We start from the raw sequence: 16,991 nt of genomic DNA, 5'->3' as shown, positions 1-16,991 counted from the left end.
TAGACATACCCAGAGGAGAAATCCATCTATATACAAATACCAGGGCTACATGTTGAAGGAAGTTATGGCCTTTTCTCATGTGAGAAGTCAGGCCTCTATGTATTTGCATCCTCTCTCACTGAGCGGTCCATAAGCTGAGGAGTGCTGCAGAGGTTGACTGAGTTACCCCTGTAAGTAGTTCCCTGGCACACCAGGTCATGGCATCTCTGAGCACTATCAATGTTTTCAGCATTTTCTGGTTCTTTTGCACCCAAGCAGTACAATTCTTATTTAAAAAAAAAAAAAAAAACACCCTCCTAAAATGTCATGGGCCAGAGCCTCAGCTAGTGTAAATCAGCATTGCTCCACTGACTTCACCAGAGTGAGGATGATTTACACCAGTTGGGGATATGGCCCCATATTTGAGGGGGTTTTGTTTATTTCTGGGCGGTCTATGGAAAACAGGGGCTATAACTACCACTATGTGATAGATGGAACACGAATTAAATAGTTCTGACACACCCAGAAAGATGTGATAGCAGAGAAAAACAGCCCATCCTAGCATCCCTAGAGCTAGAGCGAGCCAGACAATGACAGTAAGGGCTGTGGGTAGTGGTCCATCTGCCACTGGGCTGTCCGGCAGTGTCAATTTAAAGTCATGGGGCCACAGCTGCCTAGACTGAACACCAGAGAACATATTGCTCCACTCCAATGAGAGAGTAAAAGAGGGACCACGCTCTTGCTGAGCCTACAAGAACTATTCTACATGGTTTGCGCTAATGAGTTGGGCAGGCCTGGTTGCGTGGCGCTCCTGAGTTCTAATCTCAACTCTGACAATCACTTCTTCTGTGGCCTTGAGCAACTCATTTCACCTCTCTGCCTTGGTTTCCCCAGCTGTAAATATGGAGATATTAGTAACAGTGATACTTTCCCCAAGGATTAATTAGTTAATGCCTGTAAAGGACTCAGAAGATGAAAAGCCTTCTATAAGTGCTGTGTTATTAAATTTAGCTCTGCTGGAAGATATCAAAGCTGGGTCAACTACTGCAGACAACAAACTTACTAAATCTTCAGTGAGGAAGTCATTCTCCCAGACAAAAATGTAGGTTATAATAATATTTTGGCTTCAGCAAGCCTTTCCTTTATCCTAATCTCGACTTGTCAGCTGCCATGCAATTCCATCCCCCTCCAGCCACTATTTTTGCACCGATAGGAGCTAATACTATCTCTACCATGTGAATTGTGTGGCATGCTGGCTGAATCAAGGCACTGGATGGCATGGTAGCCTACTGCCTAAAGCAGCCTTATATGGGACTGACAGATGAGAATTGGTCTCACAATAATTAAGTTAGAAATAATATTTTGGGCCCTTCAACTGTCAATTCCTATTGGCTGTCTCAAAATGCCCAAGATTAGAAGTGGCCGTTTTGGAGTATCAGCCAAGTGGTAGCAGGGAAGCCAGTTAATATTGGTGTCTTGACCATGTGGTGACTTACAAAAATTACAAATTTGCTACCTGTGTTTGGCATGGGCTTGCTCCAACTCCCATTGAAGCCAATGGAAAGACTGCCACGAACTTCAATGGGCATTGGATTTGGCCCCATGTGAGCATTTGCAGCTAAACAGCTGTGAAGAAACTCCCTGCTACTGTTCCTCACACATTCTTGTCAACTGCTGGAAATGACCCACCTTGATTATCACTACAAAAGGTTTTTTTCCCCCCTCGCTCTCCTGCTGGTAATAGCTCACCTTACCTGATCACTCTCTTACAGTGTGTATGGTAACACCCATTGTTTCATGTTCTCTATGTATATAAATCTCCCCACTGTATTCTCCACTGCATGCATCTGATGAAGTGAGCTGTAGCTCACAAAAGCTTATGCGCAAATAAATTTGTTAGTCTCTAAGGTGCCACAAGTCCTCCTTTTCTTTCTCCTCAGGCAGTGACATTGCCGGTTACCCCCATCCCCCAACACATGTGATTTGCTGGATTCACAAAAGGCAAAATCTTGTGGTATGTTTTCCACTTCCCATCAGACCAGAAAGCAGTTTCACACTGCATTTGGTTCCCGCTGGTGATGAAAACTGTTTTGGCTGAGGGAAGGGTTGGAATATCACAGAATCATACTTACTCCTGCCATGAGTGGAGGGGACTGGACGAGATGACCGCTCAATGTCCCTTCTAGTCCTATGATTCTATAAAAGCCAAGGGCTCAGTTTAAATTAATAAATGGTGGGATTGCGTACAACGCTCCCATGACATCAATGTAAATTTGGGGGTAAATAACCAGCATTTGCGATTCATGGAAATCTGCATCTAATTCACTGAAGATCTTAATAACTACAAACAAAACTAACCCCCGAAAGGGCAGAAAAAGAAAAACGGAGGAGAAAAGCAGAGAGCATGCTGCATGCAATCAGAGCTTGCTGCACCTGTGGTGGTTAGAATGATGATGTGGCGGCCACTTCCCTTTTCATACCCTCAGAACCCTCCATGCAGGGAGGGCGAGGCCAGTGGACATTGCTCAACAGACACTTCCGGTGCAGGTGCCTTTAGCCCACAAGTGGCGCTCTGCAAAGGGCAGCTGAAGACAAACTCGTGGTTTTTGCACATGGTCTTGCACAGCTGGATTATTTAGTATTTTACTCAGCAAGGCTCCTGACTCACCTAGGACAGGGGTGGGAAAACTACGGCTCATGGGCCGGATCCAGCCCAGCAGGGCTTTGGATCTAGCCCACGGGATTGCCCCCCCGTGGCACCGTGGGCCCTGCACCGCTCCTGGAAGCGGCCGGCACCACGTCCCTGCAGCTCCGGGGGTTGGTAGGGAGGGCAGAGGCCTCTGCGCAGTGCCCTCGCCTGCATGAACCCCCCCCCCCGCAGCGCCAATTGGCTGGGAATGGGGACCCATGGCCAATGGGAGCTTTGGGGGAGGTACCCGCAGGTGAGGGCAGCACGCGGAACCCTCTGCTTCCCCCTCCCACCCAAGGGGCTGCAAGGACGTGGTGCTGGCTGCGTCTGGGAGTGACACAGGGCCAGGGCAGGCAGACAGGGAGCCTGCCTTAGCCCTGCTGCCATCCCGGAGCCGCTCCAGGTAAGCAGCGCCGGTCCGGCGCCCGCACCCTGCACCCCTCCTGTACCCTGCACCCCAACCCCCTTCCCTGAGCCCCCTTGTACATGCCGCACCCCTCCTCTGCCCTAACCCCTTGCCCTGAGCCCCTTCCTGCACACCGCACCCCATCCCACACCCCACACCCCCAACCCCCTGCCTGAGCCCTACATTCATGGCCCTGCATGCAATTTCCCCACCCAGCTGTAGCCTGCAGGCCAAAAAGTTTGCTCACCCTGATGTAGGATGAAGAGATGGAGGCTATTGCCAAAGAGGACAAATGAAGAGGGGACACCAGTCTCCATTTGCTGGCTTGTGGTCCCAGGGAACCCTGAATCAGCTCATGAATGACTTTGCTTCAGTTTAATCAGAAGCCTTTGGTGCCCATGCTCCCTGAACAGATTTGGTGGTGAGGGCTCTTTGCTCCTGGAAAGGTCCAAGTACAAAGGACTTTTGCCTACGGTGCTGGTGGTACTCATGGCTGTATGTTTACACTGCAGAATAAAAGAAAGACTCGATAGCAGCAAGTCTCAGAGCCTGGATCTCCTGGGCAGTGCTGGGATTACAATGGCTCCATGGAGCCAGGCCCATGCTCAGAAGGGTCCCTGGCCTGCTCTGCTTGCACTGATCCCAAGACCCCGCTGGCTCCCTCTGCCCACCACTTGCTCCTCTCAGCCTGCCCACCGGCTGGCCGCGGGCTCCTTGCCACCCCCTGGCCCCAGCCCGTGCTCCTCTCAGTCTCCTGGCTGGACCCCAGTGCTGGGTGAGTGCAGGAGCTGGGTGAGAGGGTTGGGGATGGGAGTAAGGGCTTCGGGCTGCAGGGGTTGGAGGTGAGGGGTTTGGGGTTCAGGACGGGGCTCTGGGCTGGGGCCAAGGGGTTTGGAGTGTGTGGGGGGGTGCAGGGCTGGGGCAGGGGGTTGGGAGTGCGAGCGGGGCTCAGGGCTGGGCCAGGGGGTTGGGGTGTGGGCTCTGGGTGGCTCTGGCTGGTGCAGTTCACGGGCGCTCCAGGAGGCGCTGACCTCAGGAGGCCCCTTAAATAGCAGCTGCACCAGCGCTGCCCAGCATTTCCTGGGGACAGAGAAAGCAGCAGCCTGTCTGGCTCCTAGGCAGAGGGGTGCCATCTCCGCAGCTCCCATTAGCCGTGGTGCCCCAGATTTGCACCCACCATGGTTTCCAGGCCAATGGGTGCTGCAGAGCCTGCTTAGGGTGGTGCCGGCGGGTGGGGGCAGGGCACAGAGACTCCCTCCCCAGGCTGCCCTTCTGCCTAGGAGCCGGCCATGCCGCCACTTCTCAGGAGCCGCATGGAGCCTGCCTTAGCGCTGCTGCAGCCAATTGGACTTTCAGTGGCCCAGTCAGCTGTGCTGACCAGAGCTGCCAGGGTCCCTTTTTGACTGGAAGGTCCAGTTGAAAACTGGACAACTGGCAACCCTAAAAGAAATGCAAATGTTGCAAGCATGGCCATAATATCTCTTGGTCTGCTGTGGCCTGTCAAAGTAGGAGCTTTACAAAGTGACCACAAATGCGCGCTGCTGACTAGTGGCGGAAGGGTGGATGTGGAGGGGGCTGATGGTATCACCCTGTTTATGTTAGCCAAGGACAGAGTTAGTGCAAATATGAGTCATCTCTGTGGGTCAGCATGTTCCCGCCTTTCAAGCATGCCTCTCAGAAGCTTTGTGGTGACCACAAACCGTTTTTCCCTCAGCAAGAGGGAAATCCACTAAAACTCTAACACAGGATAAGATGGGGGCTGTGTGATCCACCCTAAAGGGGAGCTTTAGTGGACGCTTGACCTCCGAGCTGCCTCTGACTTTGTTGAACCTTGTGAAACTGGCAGAGGCTAATGGGTGGCGGGGCTGGGGTGGAAGAGAGGGGAGGAGAGAGGGTTGGTTGCCTTAACTCAGCATGGGTAATTTCTGGCTAAGCAGCAAGTACAAAATTGTTTATGTAGGCTGGAAAAGGAAAAGGCTGTAGGCCCTCAGGGGTGTTTACACTAAAAGAGTTTGTTTCCTTGACAGCAGCTCAGTGAGGAGAAATGAGGGACCTCAAAATAGCGAACAGGTCACACGAGTTCAAAAGTCACAGTCATAAAGGGATCAGGATTGGGAGAGAGGAGGCATCACACCCCACTGCAATCCCCACAGCCATGGCTCGGGAGAATAAAGGCCACTTGGCCCGCGCCACACACTCCCACTCCTCCCCCCACAACATGTCCTGGCCATGGTTCAGGGGCCGTTGGGTCCCCAGACCACAAACAGCTGCGCTCTCCACTACTATGAAGGAGAAAATATTAAAAACTTCAGGGTTAAGACACCAGAGATAAGGAGGCAAATCCTTTCCCACCGTCAGTCCCCTCCCATTGTGCTGAATGCCTCTCTTCCTGCAACCAGAGATATCCACTAATGTGAAGAGCATACACACACGATCTTGTTACTTATGGGCCTGCACATGCATGGTTGTCATTATACAGTTCTTACATGAGCAGGGCAGCATAGAGAGATGTTCACAGCGTAGGGCTGCATATGGTGGTCTCTGGTAGGATTACATGTGCAAACCGGGTTGGTGCATACTGGGTTGTTATTATAGGGTTGCTTCACAGGACTGAGCTATTGAAAGTTTTTCTCCTATCTCACCCCCCATTCCCCCCCGCCTGCCCTCCCCCTAAGTCTTTGTTTGGAAAAAATATACAGGGAGAAACACCCAGACCTGACATTCCTAGGTCAGGAGAGCAAAGGGCCTATTTTGCGCCTCCTGAGCTTGACGCTAGCTCTTTAAACTTGCTGAAGTGCCAGCAAGAATTATTCTTAGTGTCTTTATGTGATTGAAAGCTTTTGCTCTGCATTTGGCCAAGGCCCTGGATTGAGAGATTCTGCCAAAACTCCTTGTTTGGACTGCGAACAGCTCAGCCACTAGACCCATTTACTATTCATTAAACTGTTTGGAGTACAGATTAACTTCTGATCCTCCAAATAAAGATTAACTTTGCTCTCAATTTTTACACCTGCTGTGAAAGGGGAACTTAGGACACTTCAACAAGGGCTGACTCATTTCACTGTAGCTTCTGCAAGTTTCTCTATAGCCACCGCAGAAATGCAGTTCATCTTATAGCAATACTTTTATTGCATTGCAATAATACACTTGTTCTGCTAAACTTTTTTCAGCAAGTTAGCTATTCCCAATTCCTTCCAGGGTAAGTGCCAAGAGGAACTGTTTTCCTCAATCATCAGCAGTGGAAATGAACAACTGCTGCCAAAATTGTGCCATTCTACACAAATATCAATAGCTCTTGGGCTTAAAGTGCAGCCTTCACAAAGAATAACAAACAGAGTGTCTATGATGATTAAAGTCAAGTGCTAAAGTCAGACTAGCTGAATAGTTCTGATTGCTTTCACAAGTCAGTGAAAAGTAATTTTGTGAGAGGGGTCATGACAGCTTCACAGCAATCAAAATGGCCAACTTCTTCCCTGGTGTAACGGCCTCGTTATCAGGGCTGAATCTGGCCCAATTGTGACAGTTACAAAATAAAACTGAAGCATACTGGATGGCTCAGACAATTGGGCTTCAGAGCTTTAGCGGCCTGACTGAAATCTACGCTAGAGCCGAAGTGACCTAAAGCTGCAGTCATCTCATAGTGATTCAATGAGCGCTTTGAAATGAAATGATAGGTCTTAGTCCAGATACTAGTGACCAAATATCCACAGCACAAACACACAACTGATACCTTTCTCAACGGAGAGGCCAAGGGCTGGAAGGAAGGAAGGAGAGTCAGTGACCTTGGGCAAGTCACTGACTCTCTATTTCCCATCTGTAAAACGAGCCTCCCTATGTCCCAGGTATAGTGTGAGGATAAATGCATTAATGTTGGGAAGGAGCTCAGATTGTATGGCTGCCTGTCATAACCAACAATGACATCGCAACATTTTGTCTCTTCTCTTGTGGCGAGATAGTCAGAGCTGCGAGGAGCAAGGCCACAAACAGATGTCACATAGCCAAGTGTAGGCTCCAACTGAAGAGTTGGCATGATGCTTGGCCCTTTTTCCAGTCTGTCCATTCCTCGGATTGGAATTAAGGTAGTAAGAGTGCTAAACGCTATAGAAGTAACTAGATAGCTAGAATGGGCATACAACGGATGCAACATAACTCCTGGAGGAGGAGCCTTCCAGCTCGCTGGGCTGGGCTCGGTGTTTGTGTGTCTGTGAAGTTTTTATTGCTGCTGCGCAGACCATATATGGACTCTGGAGCAAGAGAAGACATCAACCCCAGGGCTGTCGATCCAGCACCACTACTCAGCAGTAACTACTGTAGAACTAGAAACAAGGAAACACGAGGCATGTGCCAGGCATTAAAGGACAAACAAAGCTGTGTTTCTTTTATTGAAATAATTACAACCATAGCGTGGGAAAAGAAGGTGAACAACTCTCCAGTGAGCATGTGTGAGGGAAACGATCGTGGGTGTTTTGTAGTACAATTATATACATCTTTCATCAGGCAAAGGCCATCAAGGTGAACCAGGAATAAAAGGAGCCACAGATTCTGTCAAAAGCTGCACGTACCCAACTGAGCTCAGTACACCCTGAAAATGGGCTATTGTGCTCTCTTCTCCTCTGATGACATGTAATTTACCAGGAAAAGCCAAAGAGCACGGGACAAGCTTCTTCCCTGGTGATTTCCAGGGGCATTGATGGGAGCAGTGATGGTGATTTGTACTGGTTAGACATTACCTCCCTCTGCATTAGGGTCCAGTCCTGGGAGGTGCTGAGCAGCTCCAGCAGTGGAAAAGGAAAGTGCTCAGCAGCTTGTAGGAACCACTTAGCACTGTGAAGGATCAGGCCCTAAAGCAGTGAATAGAAATGCACAAATTCCTTGGGCTCTGCTATTCTCTTCTCTGTCCTCTCTACTTTCACTTTAACAAGATGGGTGTGGCAGTGTGGGGACCAGCTTTGGAAACTCCTGCAAAACATTCAAACCAAACATCCAAAAACCTTTAACCTTTGTGACTTTTCCCATCTATAGAAACCTGCAATTCCTACCCCCTATCAAACTAAGGCATCAGCATCATTAACTTCTAAACAAGTTTGAGTGGGTCTGACCTAGCTGAGGATTTCAGGACAGGCTCATTGAATGCCGTGGTTCAGATGCTCTGAGGCTATGTTTTCAAGTTTCCTGTCCTGGTGAATCACTGGCAGCTTCATTATTAAATCCTCTCTAAAACTCACATCATTTGTACTTCTCCCCAGATCCAGACATGCTGCAGTCAGTCGACACATTGGTGGATGCACTTCACTGAGTGGGACTTAATCACTACTCGGGGGAAGCTGTATCTGTGTAACAGCTGCTGTTCTCTCAGCCATATGTAGTGCAGTAATTGGACTGCATGACAGCTTTCTGGCCAGAGAGGACCTTACTTCAGTATCCACTCGGCAACACTTCTCAACTACTTCCACAACTCCTTGGACATCATGCCAAAACCAAACCGTACTCAATTCCTCATAAGAATGGTCAAGGATTTAATGAGGATCCCCACATTCACTGCCTCTATACCTGAGAAGGGAGTTCTCGAAATTTCACCATCAGTTAAAGTCCCCAGGAAATAATTATTTCCTCCAAGAGACTTATATAGGCCCAGCCACTCACTGAGACGAACCAAGGATAAGACCCCCCCCAAATGTAAATTGTCATACAGTAGAACCTCAGAATTACGAACATCAGAGTTACAAACTGACCAGTCAACCACACATCTCATTTGGAACCAAAAGTACGCAATCAAGCAGCAGCAAAGAAAAAAAAAAAAGGCAAATACAGTACTGTACTGTATTAAACATAAACTACTAAACAAATAAAGGGAAAGTTTAAAAAGATTTGAGAAAGTACAGAAACTGTTTCTGTGCTTGTTTCATTTAAATTAAGATGGTTAAAAGCAGCATTTTTCTTCTGCGTAGTAAAGTTTCAAAACTGTATTAAGTCAATGTTCAGTTGCAAGTTTTTGAAAGAACAACCATAACATTTTGTTCAGAGTTACAAACATTTCAGAGTTACAAACAACCTCCATTCCCCAGGGGTTCGTAACTCTGAGGTTTTACTGTAGTTCCATTGAAGACAGTGGGGCCACAACCATTTACACAAGCTGAGGATCTGCACTAAATACTTGTTGGGGGAAGCCAGAAGAAGAGAAAGTGGATCCACTACAACAGATCGACATTGCAATTTTCAAGGTACCTAATCCTTTAACTCAATGGGAATTGGGCAACTGACTCCCTTAGGTGTCTTTGAAATCCCAGCCTCAGTCAACAAAGAAAACCCTTCAATTCTAAGCCAAACTATGGGGGGGGGGGCAAGGAGGTTAGAGAAAGAAGAACTAGCTGTGCATTTTGAGTTAGGGGTGAAGCAGCATATTTTGGATTTCAATAAAAACCGGTGACAAAAAATTAACAACATTGTGGAGTTTTGTGCAAACTTTAAAAATTTGCAGGGTGACTCAAAGCTTTGCTCCACTGTTAAGGATCCACCATGAGTTTTTTATGAAATGTAAGATAGGTTTGCTGTCCAAGCCCCTCACTCACCCACCCACACCTATGACTTGAGGCAAAACAATCAGGAGAACTTGAAATTCAGATGAAGGTCTCTGTACAATTCAGCTAATTTAAAACTCTAGGGGAGGATTCAGCCCACTGGGCACTGGTCAGTTAAGTACCTTTTGTAGAAAAAAGGTAGCAAAGAATTAAAAACCCCCAAACCCAAATATTAATTACACATTAGCATCACGTCACACTTATTGACCCACACAGACTGTTAGATTCTTCACACCTCACTCGTATCTTACAGACATTTTCCCAGCACGCTGGATAAAAAACAATCACAGTTCCCTCTCTCTCCTCTCCTAGACAAATGTCTCTTCTGCAAATGCCACTGTTTTGCACTCCTCTGGAGATGCATCTGTGTGTGGTTGGCTTTTGAGCCACTCCACTCTGCCCCGGATGAGTTCGCTCTCCACAGCTTCTGCATCCGCTGCATGGCAGTTCTTAGCCTCGTCGTGCTTGAAGTATTCCCTGACGGTGTTGCGGATGGAGGCTGGGAGGATGATACGGATGGTGTGGCTGAAGGCGTTGATGCTCTTCCTGTGGCTTTTGGCAGATGCCACTTGCTGAGCATCGTCCGTCAGCCCCTCTGCAGGGGGAATGCTTTGGGCAGTCTCTTTGTACTCCACCTGCAGCTGCTGGCGCGTTGCTTCGTGATGGTATCTCCTGGAGACAGACTGCAGCACCAAAGGGGTGTTCTGCCCATAGAACACTGTCTGGGGTATATGGACTCTTACTGTTTGTTGGCTCTTGGACGTGTTTTGGTCACTGCTGCTGTTCGATTTGGTGCTATGGACGCTCACTGAGAAACCCTCATCCTCCTGTTCCACTGGAGACCTCTGTGGGTTTCCTTTATTTGGAGCCATGTAAAAGGTTATCTTGGTGCACTTCAGGCTTTCCTGCCTGGGAAGGGAAACCTCTGGGCCTTTTATCTCAATGTGTTTAACTGATTTCTCCCTGGGCCCTTGCTGGCCAATCGCTGACGAGCTCTCATGGGCTGGGATATAAGTGGGGGAGTCTGTTTTACATTCAGACTCCTTGAAATAACATTGGTTTCCAAGAGCTTGTCCAGAGCTCCTGGCACATCTCGCTTGTTTTTCCTCTTCCTCCCAGTCACTCTCATTTAACAGGCTTCCCATGGCTGCCCCATTGATGGGCGCAAAGCCCTTCACTTCCCCAATGCTATGACTGCTCCCCATGTCCCTCTGCTCATACTTGCTCCATGAGTCCAAGTCACCAGGGTTCAAGGGCAAGGGAGATGTCAAGGGCTTTTTCCATTCTTTCAGGGACCTCTTTGCTGTCTTTGGAGACAAGGCATGGAGTCGGGTGGAGGTGCCAAACATGAAAGGCAGGGAGGAGACATCTGTGGGGCTGAAGGCTGAGGACTCAGAGCAGTAGGAGAAAGCGCTGTCTAAGGAGCTTAGTGAGGAGGCTGAAGGGGAAGTGGTGGTCGAGGAAAGACTGGAGAAGCTGGACCTGTTGGACAGGCTGGTTTTCTGAAAGCTGAGTTTCTTCACCCTAGAGCTGGTCTGAGGTGATTGCCAGAAATTCTGCCTGGTCTTATTCAGCCCAGGGCTCAGGCCTTCATCAATCAGCTTCTGGCTCTCCAGCTGCAGCTGCTTGAGCCTCTGGATGTAATCAGTGTGACTATGCATGATGGTGGCATCACAGCTGGACTGGCGGGCCACCGGCTCATGGCACTGGGTGGGGAGCTGAGAGCTGAGGCAGACACTGGGCTCAGAAGAGCACCGATCCCTTGCAGGACTCAGTGAACATATGGAGTCAATGGAGCAGAAGGAGCCCTCTTCCTCTAGGAGGTCATAACTGTCTGCGCTGGCGTTCTTCTTGGTTTTGCTTTGGTAGCAGGCAGTGATCTCACTAAACAGATCCCAGTCTTCCTGCTCCTCTTCAAGTAACAAACCACAGGACGAGTCAAACATGGAGACGGCTTGAGGCACGTGATGATGCTTTGGTCTTTCCTGGTCACAGGCAGCAAACTCCATCTCATCAGAGGAATCGTTGTGCTGAGCCATGCCAATACCTGGGGAAGACATTCAGAGAGAATGCAAATTAACTCTGCAATTCTACAGAAATGCACATAATTATCTGTGTTCCTATCTACCTGCCAAAGTGCCTATCAACTAGGTACCAAAGGGTATGTTTGCACTTTGAGATGGAGGCGATACCCAGCTTGAGGAGACAAACCCATGCTAGCTCTGATCAAGCTAGTGCGCTAAAAATAGAGGGTAGCTGTGGTGGTGCAAGTGGAAGGAAAGGCTAGCTGTCCTGAGTGTGTGTCCAGCATCTCAGATTCTCACCCCCTTCCAGCTCAAAGTGCAGTCATATTCTATAACTGAAACAACAGAGTACCTTCCCTTTGCAGATCTTCAAGTGCTTTATGAATGTTAATTAATTAATTCTCACCAGACTTCTGCGAGGCAGAAGGAGAATTATCCACCGTGTTTTACAGTTGGGGAAACTGAGGCATGGAGTGGGGGAAATGACTTTCTCAAGGCTACACAGCAAGTCTGTGGCAGAAGTGGAAATGGAACCCCAAAGTCCTGGCTCACGAGACTCAGGCTCTCATCATTAGACCACAGTCTGTGTGTATTCAGTAGAGGCACGTGGATCCCTTTAAATTCCGACCTACCAAGTCTAATTTTAGAAAATTGGTTTAAACTGTTCCACTTAAAAAAAAAAAGGCCATTGGGAAATGGTGCTTGCTCCACGAATTCTGAGGCAAATTGTCTGTCTGTCAAACTTGGAGCAGCTGGAAACGATAGTGGGGTAATGGAGAAGGGGAAAGCCAGCAGTTTCCACGGTATGCATCCGATGAAGTGAGCTGTAGCTCACGAAAGCTCATGCTCAAATAAATTGGTTAGTCTCTAAGGTGCCACAAGTACTCCTTTTCTTTTTGCGAATACAGACTAACACGGCTGTTACTCTGAAACCAGCCAAATAGGGATGCGTATCTGTGGGTGCTGTGCCTGCATCTTTCAATGCCCTCATCAAAACATATGCAGGAAGTAAGGGGAAAGAACTGGCTACGATCGAGTCCTCTCTTCTAGTTTCCCCTGGACGAGGAGTGTGGGAATTGTAATTTTCTTTGTAAGAGGCATTTGACAGCGGTTGTGAGTGACCAGACATCTCTGGGGAGGTTCCACAGCCTTACCCAGGAAATCCTCAGAGCTTTTGGATTTTTGTTTGTCTGGTCTTTGAAACAGCGAAGTGATGTCACCTCCAAAAATTTCCGCTGAGTTTTCAATCAGGAACTGCACTAACATGGCCACCTGCCGAAGGAGAGGAAACACTGGGGTCAGTTTGGGGAAAATATATCCACCTTTATTATCCTCCAAGACAAAATAGCCCAGGGAGACAATGTGATGATGCCTTTCTCTGGACAAATGCAACACTTAATTCTGAAGCGTCTCTTTGGCTCAGAAAGCTAGAAAGCTTTCTAGCTTTGATGCTTGTGTATTAGCCATAGCCGGAGGCAAGAAGCTGGAGTAAATGGACCAATAGTGTGAGCTGATACAGCAAATCCTGTGGTCCTAATTATTATTGTCATCATATCACAGGCAATATTCTGCCTCTGGGGAGATGTGTCATGATGTTAGATTTGTTCCTCTCTGCAGGATGGTGCCACCATTATTAGATATTTCAGATGGAGAGGCAGTTTCCTCCCTTCTAATGGAATGCTAAATGCCCTCCTAGCCACTCCCAGCACAAGATGTCCAGCAGGGAAGTCCATTTGTTAGAGCAGATCATGACTTCTTTTGGTGCCTCCATCCCTGGAGAACCTCGGTGGCCAAGTCACCCCACAGCAATATGCACAGGGTGGTGGTGTTGAAGCAAAAAAGGCTACTTACCTAAAGTAGTTTAACACTTTATATTTCCTTTGTAGGCTGCAGAGGAACATGACATAGGAGATGGGAAGAGGGGAAGAAAATCACGGGCAGAATCCCACCAAGAGTATTTACCTTCTTTGTAGACCTGCTTTCCTCTTCAGGCCCAGTGGGGCTAGGAAGCCATAGCATGTTGGGAGCTATGCAAAGAGCCAGGTTAAATGCATTCATCTGATTCTCCTCTGAATTCTGCTCAATATGATGCAGGACTCCAAACAGGTGTCTGAGTAAAATGAGGTTGGCTTCTGGGAGCTGCTTCACCAAACTGCCCAGGGAAAAGAAACAAAGCAAAACAAGGAGCTTGTAAAACCTGGTCCCCAAAAATGACAATTGACTTTCAAAAGCCCTGCCTATATTACAGGTACAATGGCGTTTTTGTAACCTGTTTTTGACACTCTCATCTGACCCCTCTACAACAAATAGGTTTGAGTTATGTTCACCACACAGTTATGTCCCTATCATGTTTGTGCATTCACACCTACCATGCTGCCTAATGCATTCTGGGAAAATTTGGACTTTAGTCCATAGTGCCTCAGCAGATGCTAGAATGCCTGGAGGACACACATACAGACCAATGCCAGCAGCACGGTCAGTGATGCACTTTGCTAGGACCTACGGTACAAAGATCTGAGGGGAAGGAGGACCAGCCAAACTCTTACCGTTTTAAAAAAACCCTGTACTGAGCTAGGTACAGGAAGAGATTTGTCATATGGGTTATGCCCATGTGATGCTAATGGACAAGTCCTGCTCAATGTGCCAGTCTGAGGCAGGTAAATGACCTCATCAGGTCCCTGATACTATGTCTGGCAGACTGCTCCTTCCTGACTATCACACTGATGTGGCTATCGTTTTAACTTTGTTCATGCGAGAAAGAACCACCAAAGTTAAGCATCTAATTCCATTTATATCCAATAGTACCACTGAAATCCAAATCACTGTCCTTTCTTTGCTTGAATTCTAGTAATTACAGCTGGTAATCAGAAAAGACTTTTTTTGGTAGGGGCCAGGGCGGAGGTTTGGTAAAGAAAAAAAAAGTCTCATGAACAATTTTGTCAAAAATGTCAACATCTTTCACTAAAAAATTGTTTTGATGAAAAAGTTCTGACCAACTCTGCTAGCAACTGGCATGCATACCCATCAGCAGCCAGTGGCTCAAGAGCAGTGAGCTGGCCTACAGCAATATGAGGAGTCTTTTAGAACACGGTAACTATGCTGTGCAGGTGGAAATGATACATGCCTCCTCAAGAGAGACACAGTGGGACATTTACATACCTTTTGATGGCTTCAGTCTTATGCCCTCGATTTACTGTGTCCACAGCTTCCATCCACAGCCCGTGCATGTCTGAGGATAGAACACTATCAGGTATATTTCGTAGAAAATCCTGAATTAAATATATATATGCAGAGCATTCTGGTCAGTTTTGAATCATTTGTTTCATGACGCATAAATGTTCATTTAAATTAAACATAAGATAAAATGAAACGTGACACAAATCAATTCCCACAAGGCCTCCCTGCTCCCCATGGCATGTAGCACTGCAAACAGACTTGGTCTGTGTGTCTTAGAAGGAAAAGGACCGTCTAATCCATCCATTGGCTAGAGCTGGATTATTCCCCATAGTACTGTACATTTGCCAGGGCTTTGCCTAGTCCAGATTTAAATGTCCAAACAATGGGGTTTCTACCACTTCCCTTGGGATACTATTCCACAGCTCAATATATGGCTTGAATTGGAATCAGTCTGAATCCCCATTCAAGCAAACAGTGACCTGGGGAGATTTCTACCCTGTAGGCTGGCCAACAAGTGGAGAACTGGGAACACATTTCAAGTGCAGACGTGAACTGTTCTCATCTCATTTAAGTTAAGTTATAACTTGAGTGTTGCCCCAGCTCAAGTCCCATCCACACTCAACCAGCCTTAACTCAAGTGCAGTGGTGCTTTTCATGCGAGCTGGCTGGCCCATCAGAAAGTAGAGTGTAAAGCTTGAATTAGCACAACTCATCAGCTGCTAACACAACCACTGTGTAGTGTGGACACAGGTAAGCTTCACTCAAGTGCTACTAGTCCTCCAGTGCCTTCCCACAAGTTCTTCCACAATTCACTGGGAAATAATTCACAGAGCAGCTCCACTTGCTGTAGCACAAAGAACTCCCCAAAGTCCTAGCGAATACACCAATGAATGCCGTGCCAGTGTGGACACAGCAGCTCGAATGTTATACTGCAGTGTGGCTGCTAGCACTTGAGCTAAGCTAACTTGGTGGGAATAACTTGAATGCAGGTAATTCAAGTTAACTCTGCAGTGCAGACACAGCCCTAATCTGTTTAACCCCTTGCTGCCTGAGGTTCTGTTGTAGTTTTGCATTAGAAGGTACAAAAAGGGATACTGGCCTGAGGGCCAATATTCCTTTCTGCATGTTAAAGACAGTTAAAGCAGAAAATCTCCACGCATGCAGGGACATGTCTCCTCTCTTACATGTACCCAGCCATGAGATAGGGGCAGGGTATGAAGAATGTGCCCAATTAAAAATGCTTTCCCCTGGCTGGTGGGATCATGTTACTCCCCTCACTGAATGCAAAGTGCTGTGTTAGGGTAGATTTTAGCCCAGAGGGCAGTATTGCTTGGAGTAACTTACAGTGATGACTGCTGCAGCCACAAAGACTGACTCGCCATCCATCTGGACATCATCTCCAGAGTTCAATTTCTCTTTCAGTTCCTTGCATATCTTGGCATTGGCTGAGCGCCTGAAAATGCCTCTTGTGGAGGGACCTTCATGGTACAGCAGAAGCAGCATATCCTAGGAGAAAGCCCAGCCCCGAGATAGATTTAGAAGGGTTTATCATCTGAACCAGGGCTAAGGCTGGTCAGCATTAGATAGGAGATTCTCGAGGAAACCTAGATGGTACAGGAAGTCATATGGGTGACTCTGTAGGGGATGCTTTCGTTCATGATTTTGAATGAGTACTGAATCAATGTTATAGCACAGGAGAGTACTACTCTTTCTCCTGCCCATACACACCTGGGTGACAGGAGCCTCAGAGATACCACAGGGGACTAATACAGAGGTGAATGGATAGATGATCTATTCAAACTTATGCTGGGATTCATGACATAAACCCCATCTTACCATAATCGGCTTGGGGAGGATTCCGTCGGGACACACAGAGGACAAAGACAGGCCAAAGAGTTTCCGTGGGGTGGGTGGAGAATGTGATGTTGGGCTGCCCGTGGGGGTGCTGGAAGTCCGTCGCAAAGCCCAGTCAATCAAGGATTTCTTCCTCTTGGTATGTTTCTGCAAGGATTCTGAAATAGCCAAAAGCCCCTTGCGTTACAGTGTGCTCATTGTGCAAGGACTGTGCATTAGCCATGGGGTGGGGGGTCAAAGTTATGCAGATGGGTTTATATCTATTACAGTGAAATAGAATGTCA

General features: G+C 47.7%; 1 protein-coding gene across 3 annotated transcripts in view; it reads right to left on the bottom strand.

Annotated features, from left to right (window-relative positions):
- Positions 1-8,863: 8,863 nt before the first annotated feature.
- Positions 8,864-16,991, bottom strand: part of LOC140917696 (uncharacterized) — a 57,423-nt gene continuing 49,295 nt past the window's right edge. For all 3 annotated transcript variants that reach the window (XM_073361006.1, XM_073361009.1, XM_073361007.1), the window contains 6 exons: positions 16,690-16,865; positions 16,198-16,359; positions 14,836-14,945; positions 13,639-13,828; positions 12,831-12,948; positions 8,864-11,699 (listed from right to left, as the gene is read on the bottom strand). In XM_073361006.1, coding sequence (XP_073217107.1) covers positions 9,961-11,699; positions 12,831-12,948; positions 13,639-13,828; positions 14,836-14,945; positions 16,198-16,359; positions 16,690-16,865 — 2,495 coding nt within the window. In that variant the 3' untranslated portion in view covers positions 8,864-9,960. The remainder of the gene's footprint in view (positions 11,700-12,830; positions 12,949-13,638; positions 13,829-14,835; positions 14,946-16,197; positions 16,360-16,689; positions 16,866-16,991) is intronic.

The sequence above is a fragment of the Lepidochelys kempii genome, chromosome 9 (genome assembly GCF_965140265.1).
Source record: "Lepidochelys kempii isolate rLepKem1 chromosome 9, rLepKem1.hap2, whole genome shotgun sequence".
NCBI lineage: Eukaryota > Metazoa > Chordata > Testudines > Cheloniidae > Lepidochelys > Lepidochelys kempii.
The sequence above is the reverse complement of the archived record's forward strand: the minus strand, read 5'-3'. Positions and strand labels throughout refer to the sequence as shown.